We start from the raw sequence: 24,146 nt of genomic DNA, 5'->3' as shown, positions 1-24,146 counted from the left end.
ATACAATACAAAACTGGTAACAAAAAAAACCCTCTAACACAAAAAAATGTTTAAAATCTTTCAATCTCAGCATGCAGTATTGGTGGGTAGAAGATGGACTACTTCCAGATAAAGGTGGTAGTCAGTAGAGATTAAATATATCATGGTCTCCATTCTGAGTGAAGACAGATGATGAATACAACAAAAAAAAGTCACTGAAGACTGTGGCTTGTTGTCAAAGGAAGAAAGATCCCATGACCATTAAAAGCTGTTGTTATTACATGGTATAGTAAAAAGGGAAACACAGCCAACACTTACCAGATTCTTCCATGTGCTAGCAGCTGGTTGTTTTTACGGGCAGGAATTTCGCTGGCAATGGATCAAGAGAACTGGATGTCCATGTGGGTCCCCAAATTATCAAGAAGAATGCAAGCTTCATGGTAATGGTTCATCAGTTAAGAAGTCCTAATCTCTCCTCACATATTAGCTGAATCCAAGACCAAGACGAATCTAGGCTGGTATCCCAAATCAAAACGGCGTCTTGACATGGACACAGTATTGCTGAAAGCCCATATCCTTTTCTTCCTTGCAAGTTATCTTCATATCCTTTATTTTGATACATCAAGGATTTAAGGGGACACAAATACAGGGCTGTTCCACTATAAACACATTTTTGAAGAAATCTGCATGCCCAGACTTCAGGATTTCTTGATCTTTGTCTCCCAGCAGGGATTGAGAAGGTCCAAAATATTTGCGTGGCTCAAGAGTATGACATGATCAGAGCAAAATGTTAAGCCTTATTGCTATGTATACTAGGTCTTGGGAACATGTGGAGCAAACAACCAAACCTGGCTGCACACCAAGATTTAAAACAGGAAGATGACATCCAGTCTCCACAACTCCAGGCCAGGAGATACTTGGTATGGACAACTGCAAAACTCTGTAAGGAAGCACCTGGAAGGCTGCCAAAGTCACCTAGGGCATAGCTGCAGCAAGAACACTCACACTGTAACGGCCTGCATGGAGAAACCACTGCCTACTACAACACTTGAAACAGGAATGAAGTCACCGCAATTATTTACCAGCCATACCACACCACAGAATCACACACTGGTGATCCACATATTTGAAGTGATTAAACCCCATTTTGCAAAGTAAAATAAAACAAAACAAAATCCAACACGTGCAAATATGCAATTAACAGCCAAAAAGAAAAATAACAAAGCATGAGATCAAAATTAATTCTGCTGCTCCAAAATTATCCATCTGATTTTGTCCACATCACTCTTCAAATACTAAGCACTTCAGACCTTCTAACAAAATTCTCAAAACAAGGTAAAAGATCCGCATTATGCTACAGCTTATTATTCAAATATAAACATACATGGTCTCATGCAAGGCATAATGTACACTGAGTATGTGAATAAGAAAACATATTTAGGTTTGAATGAAGTAAGGTAAGTACCTTATAATCTTGATCTGGTAGCATGTTGAGTAAGAAAGTCACCATCTTCTGTGGAAACTCATATTTTATTGTCCAAAATAATAATTCTTCTAGAAAACATTTATGCTTCAAAACATCCATGATAGATTGATCTGCATAAAAAGTTGGAGCAGGGTATGTATAATGTATTAAAACAATGATAGTGCAGTTTCACTCATAAAAATTCAGGAAAAATTTTAAGAGCATCTTAGTGTATTCTGTAAATTTTATTTTCTTTTAAACACTGGGAATATGAACATGACCAACAGTTCTGACACCACAATGTCAGATAAAAAGGACCTCCCAGAGAAGCCAATCAAAGTTTTCACTACAATTCTACCACAGAATCCAATCTTCATTGATTGTATTGAATCATATCACCTTACTGTAATAGCTGCACTGATTATAATGCATCACAGCAAACTGCACAATATTAACATGGCCACTTAATTGAGACTTAATGTAGACTACTGCCTAACTCAAGATAAAATAGCAAAACAACAAAATACATTTATGATTAAGTGATGAGTTCTATTACTTAAGAAAACTTTACAAAGCTCTAAACAAGCTAAATAGAAGCAATAATGTATCCATTGTTCTCATTTTCCAAAGCAATATATGTGCTTACTGGTCAACCCAACTGTTGGTTGGGTTTCTTTATACAAAAATTACCATAATTAAATAATTAAATAATAAATAAATAAATAATCTTTCCCCATTCAACTCCTGGCCATTCACTCTGCCCCCTTACACATGCTGACAGTAGATCCCTGTGGGGGACCTACGTAGGAATCAAGTCAGGGCTCTTTCCATTCTGTCAGCTGTGTTTTCAAGCAGATCAGTTTCCTGACTGCAAAGCTGCAAACTGACCTTTGCTAGAATAAACTGTTTGTGAAATCACTGTTTGACAGGGCATAAATCATATTAAATCAGTTTTTAAAAATACTAAAATATAAAGACCGATTTTTTCAAGAGGTTGATTATTTATTATTTAAAACCACAACAGGTATTGTTCACTCCAGTAACATATGAGGACTAAAAAGAAAATAATAATAACACTCCTTTATATCTAGAAATCAACTACACCTGAAGATACATAACCCCACACAGAAAATCCCACATTCCAATGGGAGCATATGAAGTGCCCCCACCAGCACACATCCAAAAACACTTGAACTAAACATCATCTGGCCTTAAAGACTTGCATCTTCACTAAAGTGTGACAGCTTTAGAGACTGCACTGGATAGCTTTATGCCTGTTCTAAGCAGGATAGGCATTTGTGCTTTTCCTAAGCAGGAATTACCTCAATTTTCCATCATTATCAAAGGTCAGAGTTCCTCAGTCAAGTGACCGATTAGCCCAAATTTCAATGTTAGCGTTCTCCTCAAGACTCCAGCAAGCCACAAAAGGGCAAGAATATGTTTTATTTAATATATTCTACAAGCATTGATACAAAAACATTACCTTCACAGAGGTATTTTAATATTAAAATATTTTGTAAAGCATTACACATCACCTACTGCAACAAACACGTGATGACCATTTACATTCTGCTCCTCTCTCTTGTTAAGAAATAGTGTATGTGATCTGACTGCCCAGGACAGGTTGGTAGCCATGCAGACTGATGTCCCGTGTCCACAGAACACAGAGCACAAGTTTAGGTACATGCCAAATGCTCCTGAGTGAGAACACCAGGCATGGAGACAAGTGACACAACACCTCATCTGTTACTCATGTGCAGCTTTCTCTGAAACGTTGAACAGTGCATATCACATACTATATGTAGCAGTTTCAGGCAAGGACAGAAGAATACTATCCACTTACACCTGCTGTAGAATTTAAGTAGGCAGAATGCTCTTACCCAACTTGGAAAATTTGTCAAGAACACTGGGACTAATGTTCCCACTCCTGTGAAAAGTACCACATGATTTTAAATTTCTTTAAACAAATAATAAAAAAAAATAGCGTCTGTGGGTTTAAAATTGTCTTAAATGTCTGGTAGTTCAGATGGATGCAGGATGCAGGTTTTAAAAGAGAGTAAAATAAAAAAATCTCTCAATACTCAGTCCCATATCTGTATCAGTGAATCTCAACATAAAATCTGTATTTTCTTCAAAGAAACCTTTCATTCTTTCCTGGTACCACAAAAGACCTCGCAGAGTGTTGTACATACCTCTCTGGAATATGAGACTTAGCACTTCAAGATATCTCCAGTATATAAATAACCCTCTATGGAGACAATACACCACTGAAGACCTAGGACGGGACAGGGAGTCTGCTTATATGGAAAAGGTAAATCTGTTTTTATTCAATACTCAGTTTTCTAAAATTTTCTTTTCATACTCTTATTTTATACCCTATTGGACATAAAATATGAATACTGAAAACTTCAGAAAACTATTTGATATTTAATAAAAACAGATACTTACCCTTCCCCCATTGGCAGACTCCCTCCTCTGGGGCAGATATTAGGAGCTATCAACATCAAGAGCACAGTCCATGTTGGGATGCCTCAGAGGGGGAAGACTACAATCCTGGGGGGAAATGAAATGTTGAATTCAAGTATCACTTTTCCTGAAATGCCACTGCTGATACTGGTATCCTGATCAGGCAGCTTCTAAACCTGAACTTCCTCCCTGCCTATTTCCCATAATTATTTATTATGCACCAGAACAGCAATCTTTTTTCTTGTGTTACCTGACTAACTCATCTTTCAGACAAGCTAACAGCCTCTAAAATTTAAGAGAGAGAACTTTCCTTGGATGTCTCTACATTTCCTGCATTTCTCCAAAACTACCATCTCTTCCACATCATTATTCTCTACCACAGTCTGTTACATACCATTTTTAAGATTATCTCTTAACAACAGCATTGCCAAAACATTTAGTTCTCTGCTTTTCCAGCTTCCTAATCCCTTTTTCCTTCAACCTGAAAACACTAGAAACAACCAATCTTACTTTCCCATACTCCTCACAACATCTTCATACCATTCTATTAATTCATGAACCTTTGTATTTCAAACTCAAGCTCCAAACATTTACTCCAGAGATCTTCCAGAAATTTTATTCCAACTTTCACCAGTTTTTTCACTCAAATGTTCTTTTCTCAAGACTTGCAATTCTTTGTGCTTCATACGTCCATCTCCTCATACTCATATTAAAAAACAAACAAAAAAAGCCTTCTTTACCTAATAATAGTATTTCAATATTATTATTTAAACACTTTTTAGCATAAAAACACGTCAGGAACAGGATAGGACTACCTTGTCTCTAGCCTATAGTCATTCTTGAATTAAAACTTGCACTGACCTCCATGTGAGTGCGACTCATGTTGGACTAGAAATTGCAGAGAGGACTAATTTCAAAATAATGAAGTTGTTCAAAGGGAGACTCTGTTCAAGTATCTTATCTTAAATATTACCAGAACAATACAGAAAGACCAACCAGAACCAGAGACGAGCATTCTTGCCTGGCTGAGAACACAATCATACTGTACAATGGCACAATCAAAAAAAATGGGAAGAACAAATACATCAAACACTTCCTTGTAAAGCTGTATTGCAGCCTTGACAGTCACACAGTGAAAACTGGACGAATTTTTGGAGGTCACCTTACAACACAGAGATGACAAAATGCCAGAGTCCCAGACAGTGGTACTCACACAAAGGAAATCAAAATTGCCAATTACCACATTTTCACTTGCTATTCTTTTTTGGACTTCGCTATGTTTAATACTTGTCACGTGCAGCACTATAGTGCATGGGAAGTGAATGAGTATCCCTAGATAATTTTTAAGACAGACATAAAGAAAATATGATAAACTGAGATGAGTACTTTATAAATACCTTTGGTGGTGCTGCTTAGTTTCACCCTCTTGCGCTTTCCCACACCTTGGCTACCATCCTGGTCCTCCTGGGGTAGGGGAAGAGTTTAAAAAATTCATAATCTTATACTTAAAATCTTATTGCCAAGAGATGGTATGCTCTCAACATTCTGGTTTAACTACCAAGCTAAAACAAAGAAGCCCTGAATACACTATCTTACTAGAAAAATACTTTTACTGTTTACAGGAGCCATGGACTGTGTGCAACTATTTGGAAAAAAAATTAAATTTTTATTTGCCTTTTTCCCCCCCCACAGGCAACATTATCATCTGCAAGGTCAGACATATTCATGTCTTTCATTAATTTTGTAAGGTTACTTGCTTTGATTTCTGAAACTGATTGCTACAAAAATGTTTAACACTACAAAATTTCTAACTGTTGCACATCCAAAGTTTTCCCTTGTCCACCTGTAGCGTTTGTGGTTTTTTGTTTCCTAAAAAAAAATATCAGCCAACATATTGTATATCTAAGTTGACAACACAATTAACTAGACATTTTCTAATCAATGTAAATTTTTGATGCAAGAATAAAGTACTTTTGACACCTTAAGGAGGCCAATTCTAATTGCTTTCTCCCTACAGAATAATGGAAACACTTTACACAAGCACTTGTCATCTGAAGCTTCCAAGGCACTCCACAAACAAAATAGCAAAAGTTCAAAAATGTAATGCCAGTTAAAAACATCTCCACCATCACTTCACATAATCTAACACTAGGTGTTAAAAAAGCATGTTAACATTACAGAACTACATTAAATGCTGCATGGATCTTTACTAACAATGGTAGTCCTAATGAAACTGTGGAAGTAAAGTTCCTTTTTAAAGAGCTAATGAGACATAATTAATACAGATATCTACAGTTAAAAGTAAGTAATCAATATCCTTCTCCAAGGATATGGCAAATGCCATGTTTTATTTCCAAACTTCACCTAAATGACAGAGAACCCAAACCTGAAGAAGTTACTATCCTTTCTTGGGGAGAAAGATTATTCATATTTTACGTCTAAGGACTGACCAAAAGTATGGGGTGAATAAAAGGTCTGAATTTTCCTATCCTTTCATTATCTCCATCTTAAAATTCATTTTAAGATGGACACACATTTGAACACTTAGACCACAAGACTGTAGTCCTTGTGAACACAGGCTACTTTGGTACTTCAATTGGGAATGAGTCAGTCAGTTCTCTGGATGCTGCCACTGCCCACTCCCCCATCAGAGGAGCCAAGTACTCTCAAGAAAAAAAATCAGACTTGCTAGGAAGTTACTATGCACTGCAGGACTCTGCAATTTAAGCTGTAGATTTTTTTTCCCACCCTGAAAAAAGCATCAGTGAAAAAAGTTAATTTTTTATTTTATAATCTTAATTGCGTTCTGCTTGACAAATATGAATTGCTGAAAAGAAAGTCCAGTCCTTTCATCCAAAAGTCGAAACAGACTGTGCAGGTGTAAGGCTGAAATGCTTATTAGAAAAATGATGTTACTAGAGAAATGAGGAAAAAGTGGTCTTGCTTTATGACTTCTCTTCCTCTCCTCTGTTACTCTCATGTCAGCTATAAAGGTATTTACAGGGTTTTTTAATGCCTTATTGTACTTAGAGCAGAATAAAACTATGTTATAACTAAGAAACGTGGCAAGAGTACACTTTTAACTGGATTTTCTTCCTCGAATCTCGAAAGGTAACTAATGTTCTTACCAAGGCCTTACGGCAGCATTGTTTCCCAGATGGAACGCTAGATTAGAAAATTTACATGGACTACAAATTAGAGCAGCACTTCTGCAGGGAACTAAACACCTTGAAAAGTTTTGCATAGCTCAGTATTTAGTTTCACTTCTACAACAGTAGACAGTTCTAAGATAAAAACTAATCTGAAGGACAGCTGTTATTTCTCGTGTTTTCCTTTGTGCAAAAGGAGAAAAAAGGCCCTGTCTAAACCTGTCCTCCTATTTAAGATGTTATTTTCCAAGGAATCAAATAAAATGCAGTCCATGAATGCTTTTACCACACTGAGGAATAAATGTTCTTATATTAGATATCTCTTTACATTATTTAAAGTTTGTTATGTTACCCTACCAAAATGGCTGCTAAGGCTTACTTTCTTCATTAAATTACACTTATTTATTACAGCTCAACCTAAAATGAGATTTTCTCCTTTTTACTCCCACTCCATGTGTTTGTTAAGTAAGGTCAAATCTACACTTGGGAATTAATCTACAGCGAAATTCTCACTGCTGCTGTCTCCAGTTCAGCTGGATTCTCAAGTGCCAAAAACTGCTAACACCATTCACAGCATTACATGTTCTAAGTTTGCTTTAATCAAGCCCAATTTACTTGATAGTGACTTTTCAAATACCTACACAGGTTTCTTCTACATTACATACATAAATTAAACTGAAACAGTGTTAGCAAAAATAAGGATTGGTCCTTTGTAAATCAAAGGCATGAGATCCATTCCTTTATATCTCCATTTTTCCTAATTATTAAAATGGGGATAATATATATGGCAGATAGAAGAGCTAAGGTTTGTGGATTTGGCTGCAAGCATTCTCTCCATTTAATATTCTGTTACAGTTCATTATAGTCTTTAAAAATAGTCTCACCTCATCTGAAGAATCCCCTTGTCCTGATGCTGCTGTAGCACCTGCTAAACCTTGTGAAATAAAAAATTCAGAGATTCTTTTCATAAATCTTATACTGAAAAGACAGTATTTTACAATACTTCATGAGCGAGTATGAAATAAAAAACTACATTAATCTTTTTTTAAAAAATACATAGCAGTGAACTGAGAAGTTGGAGTAAGATTTCCAAGCAATACAAAATCAGGGATTTGCAAGTACATTCCATTGCAGAACCTCAACATACCGTGTTAATGGAGACATGTTCTTTCAGAAATTGGAAAAAAAAACGGCCTCCAGTGATCAAAAAAAAAAAAAAATCCACAGCACCTTTATAATAGGTGGTTTAACTTAGTTGCAATGACAAAATTCCACTATGAGCAATTTCATCTTGCCTACTCAAATTCCACTAATGCTATGGCTGGAAAAATGGTGCTTAGTGTATTAGCAACAAAAAGTTAACATGTTTAGCTTTGTTGGTAGAAATGAGTCCTGTAATTTGGTAGTGCAAATAACAGGTGATTTCTTAAGTTTCATTAAGATTCGGTGTTTTTAAAAATAAACCTAAAGAAGATTTTATATTAAAACCATCAATAATCAAATCTTCTCTTAAAATATATCTCTACACAAACCTTGAACAGCTAATGTACTAGTTCCAGCTCCTTGCTCCTGCATACCACATGCAATTTTATCCTCGGGAAATGCCAGTCCAGAGCCTTTCAAGGCAATGAGGTACTTTTCGTGACTTTTCTTTGTACATGCATTCTCTCCAACACCTTGAATACACACATAAAACAGCATTAAAGCACATCAGCAGATACTTGGTTCATATACTTCATATTCTATATGAGCAATCTAAAAAATGGCCCACAATGTTTTAATAAGCTGTACAATTATGCAACATAGAAGCTAAAAAATTTTTCCAACTGATGAAAGCCAAAAGGTGGGTAACTCTTAGTTTTTCCCCTCCAAAACACTGTTGTCTTCTAAATTATGCACTCTATTTGTATTTTACCAGCACTCCCACCATTAACAGTACAGAACAAAAAAGCATGCCTTTTGATATTTCAAAACAGTTGGTTTTCAACAGAAAGGAGAGGGACCAATGGAAAAAAAAAACCAACAAAATAATGCGGTAATGGTAATAGAGCATGTATAATTTCTAATATTGGAAATTTTTCTTCCAAGTTCAAGTTTTGACAGCTGCAATAAATGGAGGCTATTCGTAAAGATGTTGTAATTTCAACTGTTTGATGAAGCAAAGTCACACTGCATACTCAGGAGATAAAATTTTCCACAAAGCAACGGACTAAAAAACCTAACACATTTGTTATATAAGGAAAAAACAAACTTTGAAGAAGCAAATTCTATCAAGTGTTTAAGGGGAAAAGAAGATGAAAAGACAAGAGCATCTTTGTAGCTGTGCACCTTTTGCTTTCAAAGTCAGAAGGGCAGGTTTTGCTTTAAAATCCCTTTCTTTGCTTTCCCCACCCAGAAACTGTACCTACTGAGACACACATATTCTCCATTCCAAGACTCCGGATAAGAATGCCTTACTTTCCCTTCCCTTTCCACCTTCCTATATCAGGAAATCCATCACATACAGGAAAAGAAAAGTCATTAAATTAGTCTCATTCAAATATTATTCAACAGGAGAGAATAAGAGGAAGGAAAGAATAAAGAACTACACCTGAGGTAGCTTTACTAAGTACTTCTCCTTTCACATAAAGATTTGGAGATTGCCTGTTCTTCAACTTGCTGCTGCCCAAGCCAGTTATGGCAACTTAAAACTAGAGTAATTATTATTTGTTCCATAACTACGCAAAGGACTCTTAAAAGACATTTTCAAATCACAAGAAAATAATATGGAGTTCATTTATAATAGGTGGTTTGGGGTCTGCAGTGACTGCCCAACATTTTCAGATTCACTGTGATTTGGTACAGAATGGAATAAATGGTTGATGTTTAAAAAAAAAAAGAATCTGGAAAGGGCTTTGCACAGAAGTGCAGAACAGACAATGGCCTTTTGCCATTCAGGTCTCCTTCAGTAGCCTCTGTGAGAGCAGACACCAAAATAAGTTAGACATATTCCACTGTGAATAACCTTGATACACCTAATTTGGAGGTACTAAGAGACCGTGTTCACTTCACTTTGAAGAGAATGGATTTCTTATAAAAATTTTTTTGTAAGGATATTTCTTTATACAGTTATTTGGGACACAGAGATCAGAGGTTTGCTCTTACAGGTCTTAATAACAAATGTTCTTAGTCTCTCCTGAAGCCCACCCTCCTATCAACAACAAAATATCCTTAAAAATATGGTTTTCTGTGTCTTGAGAAGACAAATAAAAACATGCAGAAACTGAAGTGATAAACAGAATTTATACCTTCAATTCTTCATAGTTTGAAAATTTAATTATTAGAAATAACACAAACATACCAGAGCTAAGATCTTTGTAGAACTGTTGGCTAGTCAAAACCTGGGTAAGAACCGATCTCATTGCTCCTCCCATTTTGGTCAAGTCTTCTAGAAAGGAAACATGAGGCTCCAAAACCTGGAGGATTTTATGAAGGTCTTTCTCTGAAGGCAGATCAAGAGCTGAAAACCACATAACAAGAACTTTTGGTGTAGATGCAATGTAATTTAGCCAAGACCTTCACATGCAGAACAGTTACGACCACCAGAAATGGAAATAATTTTATGTTCATAATGCTCTAGAATTCACACAAGTTTCAAATTATACCTGATTTCATTTTCTGGAAGAGCTCAACACAATGATAGGTAACCCTTAACACATATTTTAAGCTCTCCAGAAGACAATAAAACCAAATTGCATAACCAGGCAGTAATTTTGTTAGGAAGAGAAGTATAAAATACAATGACATAAACCATTTATGTACTGTGTCTTCACAGACTGCAAAGCAACAGATAACAGCATGGTAAGATATGCTAGATACATGCAAATTTAAAACATACCAGGTTCATTATATCCCTCTCTTAAGTGTTGAATAAGACTAAAGATGAACTGTGGAAGAACTAATTCTGACATCATCAACAAGTCTTTTGGGACACATGGAACATTTGAATTTGATTTAATCCGGTGTCTTTTACAAAACCTATAAAACAGATGAGAAAAATGTTAGCCAAGCACAGCTCAGCAGTGTTAACATATACTAAGAACACCATTACTTTTTCCATTTTTCAGAGCTTATATGCTTTTACATTAGAGGTGGTGTGGAAATGGTATTCTGAAATTCCAACTACTATGTTCAAACCCATTTTGATTCTGAGGCCAGTGAATTATAAAGGTGCCAGTTTTTTCTCCTCTTCTCAAAGTTCACATATCTAACATTCCAGGTTTTTCCTATATATGTTAGAAGCATCTTCATTGAACAGTTAAAACAACATTGAATTTCCTCTCCTTTCTGTGTAATACTTAGGGGCTGAACCAATTCTTCAATTCAGATAACGACTTTTTTTAATGTCTTTTGACATTAATAAAAACAACTTCCAAAGGCGTAAGACTTTGCAGGGTTGGTAACTAAGATCTGCTTATCAAAGGGTGATGGAAACACCCTGCAAAAACTGTGTAAATTGTTTCATTTATAAAGAAAATATTTACTGTCTGGAGAATTCCTGCGTGGTCGTAGCTGAGGTTTGGCTAATGCACAATGACATGACATTGAGCCAAACCCCATTAGAGCAGACAGAATGATTTCCCACTGACTTAACATGAGCCTAACTCAAGAGAGACTGAATACTTCTCAGCTCCCAACCTATTTTTAGAAAAGACATTTACCAGCATCAAAGAGTTATTTACCCATGTCAAAAAAGACACTAACAAAGAATAGTGTAAAAATACATCATCCAAGACTAAACTTTACTGAAAAGATTCACTAGATTTTACCACTAATTTTTCAACACAAAAATTCAGAAATGAATACAGTTTTGTTTGAATATGAAAACTGTTTCCTAGAACTATGAATGTCTTCACTTTATTTGCAATGCCACATTTTCCATAATTTCCAGCCTGCTACTTCCTACAACATAAGCCTTTCTTCTTTGAGGACCACTGAAGAATCACCTTCAAGAGAAGAACGAAATAGAAGAAAGCGACAAAGCAAGGATATGAATTTAGGATGCAAGCAAATAAGACAGAAAAAAATGAGGATACAAGTTCTGCAATTAAGATGGCAATTCACAAGAATGGCTAGCAAATTCCCAAAACTAAAGATTAAGAGCCTCTCCTTTGCTCTTTCACATTAGGAACTACACTTTTATTAAGAAAAGGTACAGAAGGACAGTACCAGCCAGTTGATTTGCGGTTCATATATCCTGGGGGGCAAAGGGCCTGACAGAGCTCAGTGATGACTGAAAACTTTCTGTTAATTAATGCCCAAATGGATGGTGTTCACTTTTGTCTTCCACTTTTCAAATTACATTCACAGAAGTTACAAAAAGTATTTACTTTTTCCCTTTGGTCATTCATTTTTGTCTCATCAACATCCAGAACCCTGAACTGCTATAAATTGCTAACATGGCTTGATCTATGCTGTGATATGGTACTTCGTATCTTAAAAGTTATTGGTTTCCCTTTCACCACCCTCCTTATAAGCAGAGATCAAAAGTAAATAACAACTTCAAGACATACAGGAAGGAATTACTATGCAGTGTGTTCTAAAATTTTTTACTGCCCACCATCCCCCCACATATCTTTCTGTCAAAAGATGTTTCCACTCGTTACAACTGCAAGCTAAGGGAGCCACTGTAACAAAACACACAGATAAAGTAATTTTGAACCCCAGCTTCTGCTAAGCACAAGGCTTCCTTCCACAGAAAACAAGCAGCTCTGCTCTCCATGAAGTCAATGTAAACATGCCAGTTCTGAATCAGTCCATGAATTATCTCAAATGTTACATATCCTGAAAGTTATGAAATGTCCTCTCTTGAGATTCCCAAGAAAGCACTATCGAATTATAAAGTGTGCTATTATTGCTATATTAATACAGATTCTGTAAAAATCAAGAAAGAACCCAAATTCAATTCACTGTAAGGAAAAGTTCTTTCACTGTCACATGCACAAACTACAGCAAGTCCAAACAGGGAACAATTTCTAGATAACAGGCCCTAAACCTTAAATTAGGGATACAAATATCATTTTACAGGAAGAACCATATTCTGTTTTTATGGTTCAAAGGCTGCAGTAATAAAGTACTATTAATAATAAAAGCTCTATTGCCTTTGCAGAGTGTTATTAACCAAACTGCCAGATAATGACTGGAAAGTCTTCAGAGTAAGGACAACAGGTGTTTTAGCCAAAAAAGAGACAGAACGTCAGGCTGTGTGAAGGAAGAAACAAGTTGAGACTTCTTATACGGGTCAAAAGAGACCTGTGACAAACTTCTCTATGGGTTACATGATCACTGGACAAAGCTATTCCATAATCAGTTCCTTACACTTCTAAAAGAACTCCCTTATCACAACATCAGTTAAAGAATTGTACATCGACATAAATGTACATTTCAAAACACTTCGAGACTATCAAAATAGGACTTTAATAGGCAACAAAAAGGAACATTTCCCAAATCTCTCCTGGTACCATCAAGCCTCAGAAATCCACCACTTGGAGCAGGTAGAAATGTAATGAAAAGTGGATATTATCTAGATAAGAAATACATTTTCTCTGAAGAAGCTCAAAAATACAAACAACAATGGAGAGGAAGACTGACTAGGTAACTGACAGATCACCTTGATCTAAGCTTTTTGACTTGATTTCAACATTGTAAAATACTTCTTCCAACAAGCCTGTCACTTTTATTTAATCTTTTAGTAGTTCATGTTTCTTGCGTTAAATACTCTTCTCAGATTCAAAAGTATATTCTGGGTTTGGTTTTCTATGCATTGTCCTACCCTAGAAATCACTTTTTCACAAAAAGATAAGGCTAATTTTAGCAAAAGGAAAGAATAAACAGTAACTTACGGTTAAATAAAAACTGAGCTTTAACAAAGAACGTTGTCCACATGACTTCAAATATAATTCAGAAATTTCTTATGCTGCATTAATCTTATTTGTAAAATGTAGAATATAATTTATTATTAACATAAGCAGCATTAATATTTTCTGAATAACCTTCATGTCAGACTTTCCAGATTCATATATGTTCTTTCCTACTATTTCCATCTTTAATAATTCTACTGCAAATTTCTAAAATGTATTTTATTAGTGTCTTCAGGTAAAATAACTCCTTCCCTTTAGGCTACAGTTGCACAACCCAGTCGAACTAGGTCAGTCCTGCCACCATTCTGTCATCATCCCTCTTATTTGTTCCAGCACTGGCACTTGACTGATCCTATGTTAAACCAGCTCAGAAGCTAAGCTAGCAGAAGTTATTTACCTTTAAAAATATATAAATAAATCCATTGGGCCAGTTTAAATCCACTAACACTCAAAGACCTGTCTCCTTGAAAATCACACTGAAATGCCCAAATCACTGTGCCATCACCCCCTTTCCTTGTTCACCTGTCAAGGGAGCAAAACACAGAACAAAATAAGCCAAAACCCCAAACACGGCAGAGAAGGAAAATGCCATCCTTGTCAACCAGCGCATCAGCTGGATACAAAGCTTACTGTGAAACCAACTCCTCAGCTTCAAAGGAGAGTTTTTAAACTTCCCAGTTATCACAACAGCTGATAAATGCCTTCAGTACCAGCCAGACCACACCTTTACAGCTTTTGAACATCTGATCAGTCCTTCATCCACTACATCCCACAGCGTCTCAAGTTTCAGTTGCATTCCAGAAACTTGACATAAGTTCATGCACACATAGAGGGACTATTTTTACCCTCACTTTTCTCTTGCTATTTTGTCCCCTGCCTCCCCATGTTTAAAAGTCATTTGTTTTAAACTGGATTATAAGACTGTCAAAAGAAAGCATCCCTTTTTCACAGATCTTAAAGAGTGTTACGGCACTAGGAGTACCTGAGTCCTGACAGAAGCTTTTAGGAACAAGGATCTGGGACCTAATGACAGGAGCTCTACTTGAGGTAAAGCTCTACTTGATTCTTCAATTCAGGAACAATAAGTCATACTCAAACTGAGCTTTTACTTAAGATATAATACACACTGCATACTGTATACCACATGACACTCATCACATAATGTTTCACACAGTATTCAAATGAAAGAAATTTTGCAAATAAGAATTTAACACACACTTTTAAAAAAGACTATGGATTCTATCCCCACTGTAAAACTAACGAGCAAACACTATTCTTACATACTCTGAATCTACAATATAGATGTAAGATGTAAAATATATTGAGTGCTACAATTGCCTCTCAGAGCTCTTATGAACTGATTTTTTCATTCTTTACATAATGGTAGAGTTTTAAAATTTTTTTTCTGCTTTTGCAGTTCACATATTGAAACAAATCTTAATTCAGAAATTAATTCAAAACAAAACTTGAATAAACAGGATTAGAAAATTACCTTGATTAAAAAAGGCTTTTATATGCTTTACGTGAATCCACTGTCCCTAATAACAGCAAACACAATGGTAACTGAAGAAATGCAGAGAAATGAACCTACTGTTCCTATTAAGTTTAGCATGTTTCCCCCCCACACCCTAGTAATTAAATTTCATTAGTTAAATTCCTTTCAGCAGTCAAACAGGCTTCCAAAAGTGAATCAATGTGGTACTGACTTCAAGGCCCAAGGAATGACAGCTCTTCCACTCTATATGAAAGCTGCAAGCTATGGAGGAGTTCATAGACAAAGCCGAATACTTGCATTTCTGCTATTAGGGACTCTGACAAGAAGCAAAGCCAACTGAAAAGATGTCAGACTAATCCTTCCAACGAGAAAATCTCCAAAGCAGAGACACTAGTCAGTGGTGGAGGACAACGAAACACAGCAGAAGAATTAATGGCATCTCTAGAAAAAACAAACAAGAACACCTTTAAAGGACCTCTTTCCAGGCTTTAATCCTTCACGACAAAGCTGGTTAGCCAGTGTAGGAGGCTAGAAATCACAGATTAGACTCTTAGAAGGTATTCCAATCCTTGCAGAACAGCAGGAAGAAAGGCAGTGAATCACCAGAAGCTCCCTTGGTGCTCAGGGCTACACTGAGCAAAGCAAGCACTCCAGTGCAAAGGAAAAGCAGGCAAAGCAGCTCAGCAGAATAGCATTTCTATTATTCTCTGTTAGCCCTCAGACGCAAATATCTTGTATAGTAGATAAAACTGCGAGTTTCGTAAGTATACAGGTACCCACTATCAATCAGAAACAGGAGATTTGGCAGTTTCAATCATAAGGTCTTTTTAAAGGAAAAACAGAGTGAGAATGAGAAGGAATGGACTTCTGAGAGCTGAAGGTGAGCCTGTGTTTGAATGGACCCACAAAGTTGTTAACTTTGAGCATTCTGACAGACAATAGAACAATTCAAGAGAGGAACACAATCTTCTGCTGCAAAAATATTATCTTCAGAGAAAGGGTGAATGCTCTGGAATATAATTACTGTACCATAATTGCATCTAAGTACAGCTTACATTTACCTAGTCTGATCGAAAAGCCTCAATCTAAACACAATTTGAAATATATTTGTACAGTAACAGACACACAGGTAGTTAACTTACAAATATAATACCCAGTCTCTTTGGTACAGGTTTTTCAAACATCACAATGATTGTAAAGTGAAGCCCTTACAAGTTAAAAGGGCCTCAGTTATCCTGTTAATGGCAATATAAAGATTCTTTAAATTATCTTAATTTATCCATTTGCATGTAAAAATACAGTCTTCAACAGGAACTGCAGCCTTTTCAGTTGAGAAAAAAACAGTACTTAAAGGACCCGTTAAATTTAGTATTTCACTGTATTGAAGAAGGAATTGACAAGAACACTCTTAAAACTCAACTTTAAAAAGTAATCTTTATAAAAGTTAACATTTAAAAAAGCACACAAGAAGAATATTTACATTCAAAATTCTTTTGAAGTGGAGTCTAAAGGTATCATCTTCCAACACACACATCCTCAAACATGGACGTAAAGATAGAAGAATTAAGATACAATCTACATTCTAATTCCGGATGCTTAACAAATATTTTTAGGATCTGATTTTTCAGAGTTCTTAGTCTTACATAGCATTCACAAAGCAGAATTCCCAGCTGACTTCAGAAGTAGGTCTGAGAGACAAGTAGATCAGCAAATAGAATATTTTGTCCAGAGCCTTCATTAGAGTTATGTTTGCTTGGCCCTCCATCTTCCCAAACCATTATAAGTTCACATACAGTCTCCCTGACCAGTTGCTTTCAGAGTCCCATCAATTATCTACCTTAAAGTACGTAGACAGTACATCTTCTATGTAAAGAACAAAAATCAAGTTTTTAAAATAGACTTAACAAAAAAACTTTCTGGCCAAGAAAATTTTCCCAAGAAAATTTAAACAGGTCAAACATATGGCATGTAGTATCTTGACCCAAATACTTCATCTGATAAAGTTCTAAGTGACTGCACGGTGCTAGACAAACGTAAAAATAACCTTCATTTCTTCAGAATTTGAGTAAGATCTGTGAATTTTAGTAAAAGATATCAACTTAAGTTGAAGATACCACTTTGGTCAGGCCTCCAACAGACAAGGTGCATATAAAAGTAATTTGCAGTTTTTTTAGAAAGTTAAATGTCTGTGTTTTCCAAGCCAGAGCTATTATCAGTGCAGGCACTGTGCAGAAACAAAGAGGTGCATCCTGATGAAGGCAACTGAGTTTATTATTTAGTCCTTGTTACTGTAATAGCTATTAACTCAATGTAAAGAAAACTCATCCTATTGTTTTCAAAGCTTACTACCAGAACCGTCTACAGAGGAGGGCACGAAAATACTGTTATTTAAAATCACCTGCAGTTGTCAGATACCATTCCAGGATTTTTTTAATATAAAATTCCTTATATTCTACAAGTGATAAGGAAGCATGGCCTAAAATCTGAATCAACCTACATTGTCATTAAAAAAGATCTAAAAGACAATAGTTCTTTAGGAATGTGTTCCCTAAACATACACCCAAAATCATGTTTGTTCCATTGCCAAAAAATCCATTGACAGCTCTATATAGGTCAGATACATAGCAGACAAATAACTCCACCCTTACATAGCAAACTTGGCTGATAGGTTCACAAAAGGAGCTTTAGAAGTTGGTGGGATCAAAGCAAAGGAACTGAAAATCAACACTGGTTAGCCCCAATCTAAACAACACTGTTTCAGAGACCTCTAAAACACTATCTCTTCTTAAACTGAATATATACCAAGGCAAATAACAAAGCGATAGGCAAGTCACACAATAAATAAGCCATTTTCGGGCAAGGCAAGATACACAGTTGTCATATCTTGTGAGCTCAGCCTTCACATACTGTTGCGTTTTTCAAATCAGACTGGCCCTATCAGCAAAATCTTTGGGTAAAACCACCATTTATTTCAAGTTTGTTCAGTAACTAACACAGCAGTATTTCAGGCTTCTAAATACTCATAATTCTGTATATTGATACATTTGAGCATCTTATTGATGACTTTCAAGCAACTGCACATTATTCCAGAAGCATGTATAAAGTACACATCATCTAGTCAGGCAACAGCTCTAAAGGCAGTAATACAAAATTATCACTTGGCTGTTAACCATCTGGAATACAGCAACTAATTTAGAGGTTGATGTAGTCCTAATTAAGAGACATTCTTAAAAGAAATCAAGTCAGGCAGGTTTGTGAGCTGACTGTATAACATGATGGACTTAATCTATATGTTGATCTGAAATCTCTTTTGCTTTCCAAGGATACGATCTAACAAGAAGCACTACAAAAACTACTGAATTTTACTGTGGCATCCTCAGCAGCAGTACAAAATACTGATCTTTATGTGTGGGGGAGACAGAAGGGAGGACAGAGGGAATCATTTATCTATAAACGCCTAGTAACTTGAAATGCTGTGGTCAGTGTTAATCCCAGTACAAATTCCTGTACTTTGCATATGGATCATCATTGAGGGAGTTTTTGTTTTGAAGATCACACCCACCAGAAGTTACATGAGTTATGGATTTATCCAGACTCTCATGCCAAGCTAATAGCCAGTACACCTCAGACTTCTCCTCAGTCCTTCCTTGGTAGCCCAAAAGACTTCAAAGGCTTAAAAACTGCATGGAGTTGACAGAGATCCTAAAAAATGCCATTTATACCAGCTCAACAATCCCAAACACAGATATTTTTATGTAGTTTCATAAAGCTCAGAGGCTAAACTCCTTGGCTACCTGTATGGTCTCAGCCTGTTGATAAAGCAACTATTTCGGGAACTTCTTGAAGAAAGTTCCAAAAGAGCACCCTTCCCTCTTGGCGGCTGCAATACCAAACCTAGCCTGGGTCCCGGAGAACTGAAACCCTCCTGTCTATTGCTAAACACCACGAGTTGATAGAGTCACACTGGAAGGGACAAGCTGAAGCAGCAGCATGCTATATGTATGCTAAACAGGTGATTCACTGTTGCAAGACACTCCATAAAATAACCACACAATCTACTTCATGCCAGTAAAATTACCTGTATGTCCCTGAACTCAGCCACAAGCAGATCTAACTTCTTTGATCTTAAGTGGATCACACTGATACAATTCAAGATGATAAAAGAGGCTTTTCCTGATGAACATGCACAGAATGCATCCAAAGGTAACTAGTAACAATAGCTTTCTCAACAAAAAGCTTGCATTTATCGTCACTCTATTTGTTAAAGTTTTCACAAGTCTAGAATATGAAAATGGTCCTTTACTCAGCAACAGAAAGTAAAAGAAATAGAATATAATCTCCCATAGCTCCCAGTCAGCACAGCAAGGCCAAGGCCATGAAGTAACTCTAAAAACGGATAAGGAATCAAGTCAGAAGAAGGGAAAGAATTATATGGGGACAGAGTGGCAAAGGATCATTAATTTAGGTATCTACAATTCAGAATTTAAATTTAACTAAAACTATTCAGTAATACTTGCTAGGTGCAAACATTTTAATGCACTGAAAAAACAGAGCCAATTCTAAATAAATTAAAGCAGAAAAAACCCAAGCAGGCTAGAAACTAAGAATATACTTCTCATTTTTGGCAGCAAGAGGAGGTAAAGAGAATTGTCCAGCTTTTTCATAAGGGATTGCAGTAGACCCAACAGATACATCAGTCCTCAAGGGAGACATACTGAAGAAAAAAAATACGAGAGAGAGAAGTCTGATCTAGTGTGTAGCTCCAACAGATCTCCATGAAACCTACACTGATTCACACCCTTAAGACACAGAGCTAAACTGAAAGATAAGTAGGGATCATTAGAGACAGGACTGCAGAAAGTTCAGAGCTAGGTACATGAAGGTGCTTTTGAACACAGGGCATACACCATCCATCTACAACAATTACCCTTCTTATAACTACAGGACTTTTCACTTGATAAAGAAACAGCCCACTGTTGCAAGTGGAAATTGATAATGCCTTAGTGCCTTTGATATAAGTCATAAGAGAAGGCAACACTCTGTGTCAATGGAGCCATTGGTTGCCATAGCTACCATGAAATACACAGCAAACATCAATGCAAAAGCCTGGTTAATGAAATTCTTAACCTGGCTTTTTGGCCTTCAGGATATGCAACCCTTGATGGAGATATTATTCTTGTTGCACTGTAATGCAGCACTAAAACATCTGCTTCCCACATGATTAATTTAACAAATAAGTCAACACACAGCGAGGCATACTCTGAAACAGGACACGGGGGAATGCAATAGCCCAAGTGTAGAGGTTCTCTAGTATATCAAGTTATTGTCTCCAGACTTAAAGGGGAATCAGAACAAGACAGCCATAGAAACAGGATGGTACTCATCAATGACAGATTATTGACTAGTTATACTCTTATTATAACCATATGGAATAGTGCTTTCTTCAAGCTCATTTCATAAACTGTCACGTTTCATTATAACACAAGACCATCTACCAACCAAAACCACTCCAGTCTGAATTTTCCCCTGTCCAACCGCATGGAGTTTTCTTTCTCCAACATATGAACTCACTTGAACTATGAACATATGTCTACTATGAATGCTTTAGAACTGAAGATTTTGCCTTCTTCAGAACATTATTAATTATCTCTGAAGGAGCTGCTAAATTTCATTTGCAAATAGCTAGATACCATATGTCAGACAACTACGAACTATTTTCACCTACTGACACATCAATGGATCTTAAAATCTATTCAACCTTGCCTCAGCTAGAGTTTTTAATACTTTAAGAAGTAGTCACATTTACAAACTTGGATATTTTCTAATGTCTACTTTACATTCTAGTAGATCCGATCAACTGCAATTAACTCAGTCATCAAAAACACTGAAATCTGCATGAAAATCAAAAGGTTCAAAACTGTGACAATCTGATTTTTCTAAGTCAAGTGAGTATTACACAAGGTACCTAAAGCAAATCAACATCCATCTATTATGCTATATTCCAGCCTCTTTTTATAAAATTATCAGAAACAAAAAACTAACGCTCAGTTATCTCTAAAAAGCAAATTATATATTTAATTAGTAGCACAAGATTAAAACACACATCCTCCTACTCCAGACCAAACCATCTCTCGATTTACATTAGCCACCCTAAAGGAAATGAGATGATACTCCAGATTCTAAACTGGAGAGATTTCCTTTGTAGCAGAGCAGTTAACTAAGACTTCTTCAGAAGTGTTTTTTGAGATGCACCAAATAAATAAACTCTGAACATGGAAACCAGATAACAAGAACCAAGAGAAACAAAATATGTTACTATAATATTCGTATACAGTATCTACACAAAATTTTATCTGAGCAGACAGATGGTAGATAAAGTTCATAAGCAGGCTCCACATTTGATTCCCTTGCTATTAATAGAAGCCTAGGCTGTAGTGGCCAAGGTTATATCGGGCTAGACACACTCCAGTTTCCTGAGTCTACCATGAAGGCCTCCCAACTTTAACAGGCAAAGCATTACCTTCGTAATTGTGCAGTTGATTTGTATACACAAAGTTAAATCACCTTATCTAAACATGCTGCATTAAAGTAATTCAAGTCAATAGGTAAAACTCCAAATGTGTTTGCACACAATGTTTTTACATTGGTTTAAGCTTAATTTACTTTGTCTTGCACAGCAAACAAAGTTTCTAGTTCACTTAACTGCAATAACATCAATTCTTATCATCATAAGCAGAAGTGACCTTATGTTAAATGCAGACACTCCATATGCTGTCCTGTATTGTCCTCCTTACATGTCCATGAGAACTGGAAAATCTACTGTTCAATGCCAACTGTTGTTTCTGAACAAATACCATGTAATTCTTTATTTTTAATGATCAAAACTCCTGAAGAGAGCTACTTCACACACAAGACAATTTACTCTCAAATTCTACCATCAAAGGTAATAAGTAGAGTAAATAGAAACAAGGAGAATATCCGTACTCCCTCAGGGTTTGCATCTGTTTACACTGCAAATTTAAGCATTTTTTATTTCTTCTTTATTAAACCATCTTTCTTCAAGAAGAAAACTGTTTAAAATAAGAAAAGTCAACTCTGAAAGCTATAAACTCCAGGATGAAAGTAGTCTCAGAAGACATTTTTAATATTCACCCTAAAGTAGTTCAATTTGTCTGTGCTCTATTAAAATCCTGCCACTAAGGGGAGCCCTAAGTCTATTCCACAATGAACAGTGGAAGAAGTGACATTAAATTTTTTTCCTACTTCTCAAGATCAAGGGGAACTGTTACTTCAGTGATACTGAGGAAAACAGAATCACCAGAAGTTGAAAAAGAACCCACGAAGAAAGAATAATTTCAGCAGTAGCCACTCAAAACCACCAAAGATTAATGAAAACAAAAGAAGGAAAAAAATTCTTCCACTAGAGGAAGTCTATCAGTAAGAAAAGATTCCATCAACAAGGAAGAATGAATAAATTACGACGGCAGACAGTCTGAGGAAAAAAAAGGGGAAAAAACAAAGAAGGAAGCCACCTCAAAGCCTAGAGCAGGAGAATGGTGACTACAGATACAAAGAACTGGAGCCAAGACAACAACATTCAAAGAACAGAAAAAAAGAAGAATTAATGAAATCTCTAAGCAGAAATGCAAAAATAGAAGGAATCTTAAGGTGCTGATTGAGTGACACAAAATTATACACTGTAAATTTGAACAAGAAAATAAACAAGGAAAATGTTTTAATATTTCTGTATGTTCCTAAAGTTTTCTGCTAGGTGTGCTACAACTCAGGATTCAAGAGCATGCATCTCACTCCAGCTAAAACAGTCAAGACAGAGACTATTCTAGAAAGCTAGTTAGAAGAGAGGCCTCAGTCAAGCACTCTAAAGTGTCATTTAGTAAAGTGTTCAGCTCTCTGGTGAATGAACAGGAACACAGGGAGCTCCAAAAAGACACTCAGTTGTGAAATTTGAAGTTAACTGGCTAGGTATCACCTTCACCCAGTAACTGGTTGACTGATCTTTCCTTTTACCATTGAGTACAAAGCGAACAAAGGAGGGTTTAATGAAGTACCGCGTTCCTCTTCTTCTAACCAGGCACTTCAGTCTTGCCTCCAGTAGGTCTGTATGCTTACAGAAAAAGAAAGACCTCTGACTTCCACAAAATCCTGCCTTTGTTGTACTCAACCAAGCATTACCAAATTTCTCGATTTAAAGCTAAGGTGGCAAGATGAACTGTAGACTGGGAAATCAGACAAAAATGGCTCCCTGTTACTCAATCTGTTCACTTTGGCTTATCTGCTCACATGATGTCCCAAAGTATTTTGACACACTCCACGGCTGGCCGTGCTAGGCCAAGGCTGCTAGCTGGAAGCTGACAGGTACTGCCTCCCATGCACTCCGCCTTATCAACTTTCCTGGAGGCAGACGCTCGGTGCAAGGGCAACGAGATTCGCGTGAGCGTCCTAAAAAAGGCGCACACACATCAACAAGGCCACCTCGCCGAACCGCGGCCGGGGCCGGCGGGAGGGAAGGCGGGGCGGACCCCCCGCTCGGCCCGCCGTGGTCCGACCCGCAGCCAGGGAGGGCGAGAGGCGGCCCAGGAGGCAGCAGGTGCCCCCCTTACCGCCCTCCCGCAGGGCGGCTCCGGGCACGGCTCCGCCGCGCGCGGGGCCGCCCCCGCCGGCAGGTGCCCGCC

The 24,146-nt window shown here is 36.8% G+C and overlaps 1 protein-coding gene across 6 annotated transcripts in view; it reads right to left on the bottom strand.

Annotated features, from left to right (window-relative positions):
• The window catches only part of UBR3 (ubiquitin protein ligase E3 component n-recognin 3), a 103,648-nt gene that overhangs the window by 78,972 nt on the left and 530 nt on the right, over positions 1–24,146 (bottom strand). For 4 of the 6 annotated variants that reach the window (XM_027733546.2, XM_027733547.2, XM_027733548.2 and 1 more), the window contains exons 2-7: positions 10,937–11,076; positions 10,400–10,558; positions 8,592–8,735; positions 7,944–7,993; positions 5,308–5,374; positions 1,445–1,575 (exon numbers count right to left, since the gene is read on the bottom strand). In XM_027733546.2, coding sequence (XP_027589347.1) covers positions 1,445–1,575; positions 5,308–5,374; positions 7,944–7,993; positions 8,592–8,735; positions 10,400–10,558; positions 10,937–11,076 — 691 coding nt within the window. Of the gene's footprint in view, positions 1–1,444; positions 1,576–3,892; positions 3,965–5,307; positions 5,375–7,943; positions 7,994–8,591; positions 8,736–10,399; positions 10,559–10,936; positions 11,077–23,754; positions 23,859–24,146 lie in introns of those variants that run through there. The other 2 variants (XM_039387972.1, XM_027733551.2) reach the window with 2 other exon arrangements.

This window comes from Pipra filicauda, unplaced genomic scaffold (assembly GCF_003945595.2).
Source record: "Pipra filicauda isolate LSUMZ 115617 unplaced genomic scaffold, ASM394559v2 scaffold5_size6683894_pilon, whole genome shotgun sequence".
In the NCBI taxonomy this organism is placed as follows: domain Eukaryota; kingdom Metazoa; phylum Chordata; class Aves; order Passeriformes; family Pipridae; genus Pipra; species Pipra filicauda.
The sequence above is the reverse complement of the archived record's forward strand: the minus strand, read 5'-3'. Positions and strand labels throughout refer to the sequence as shown.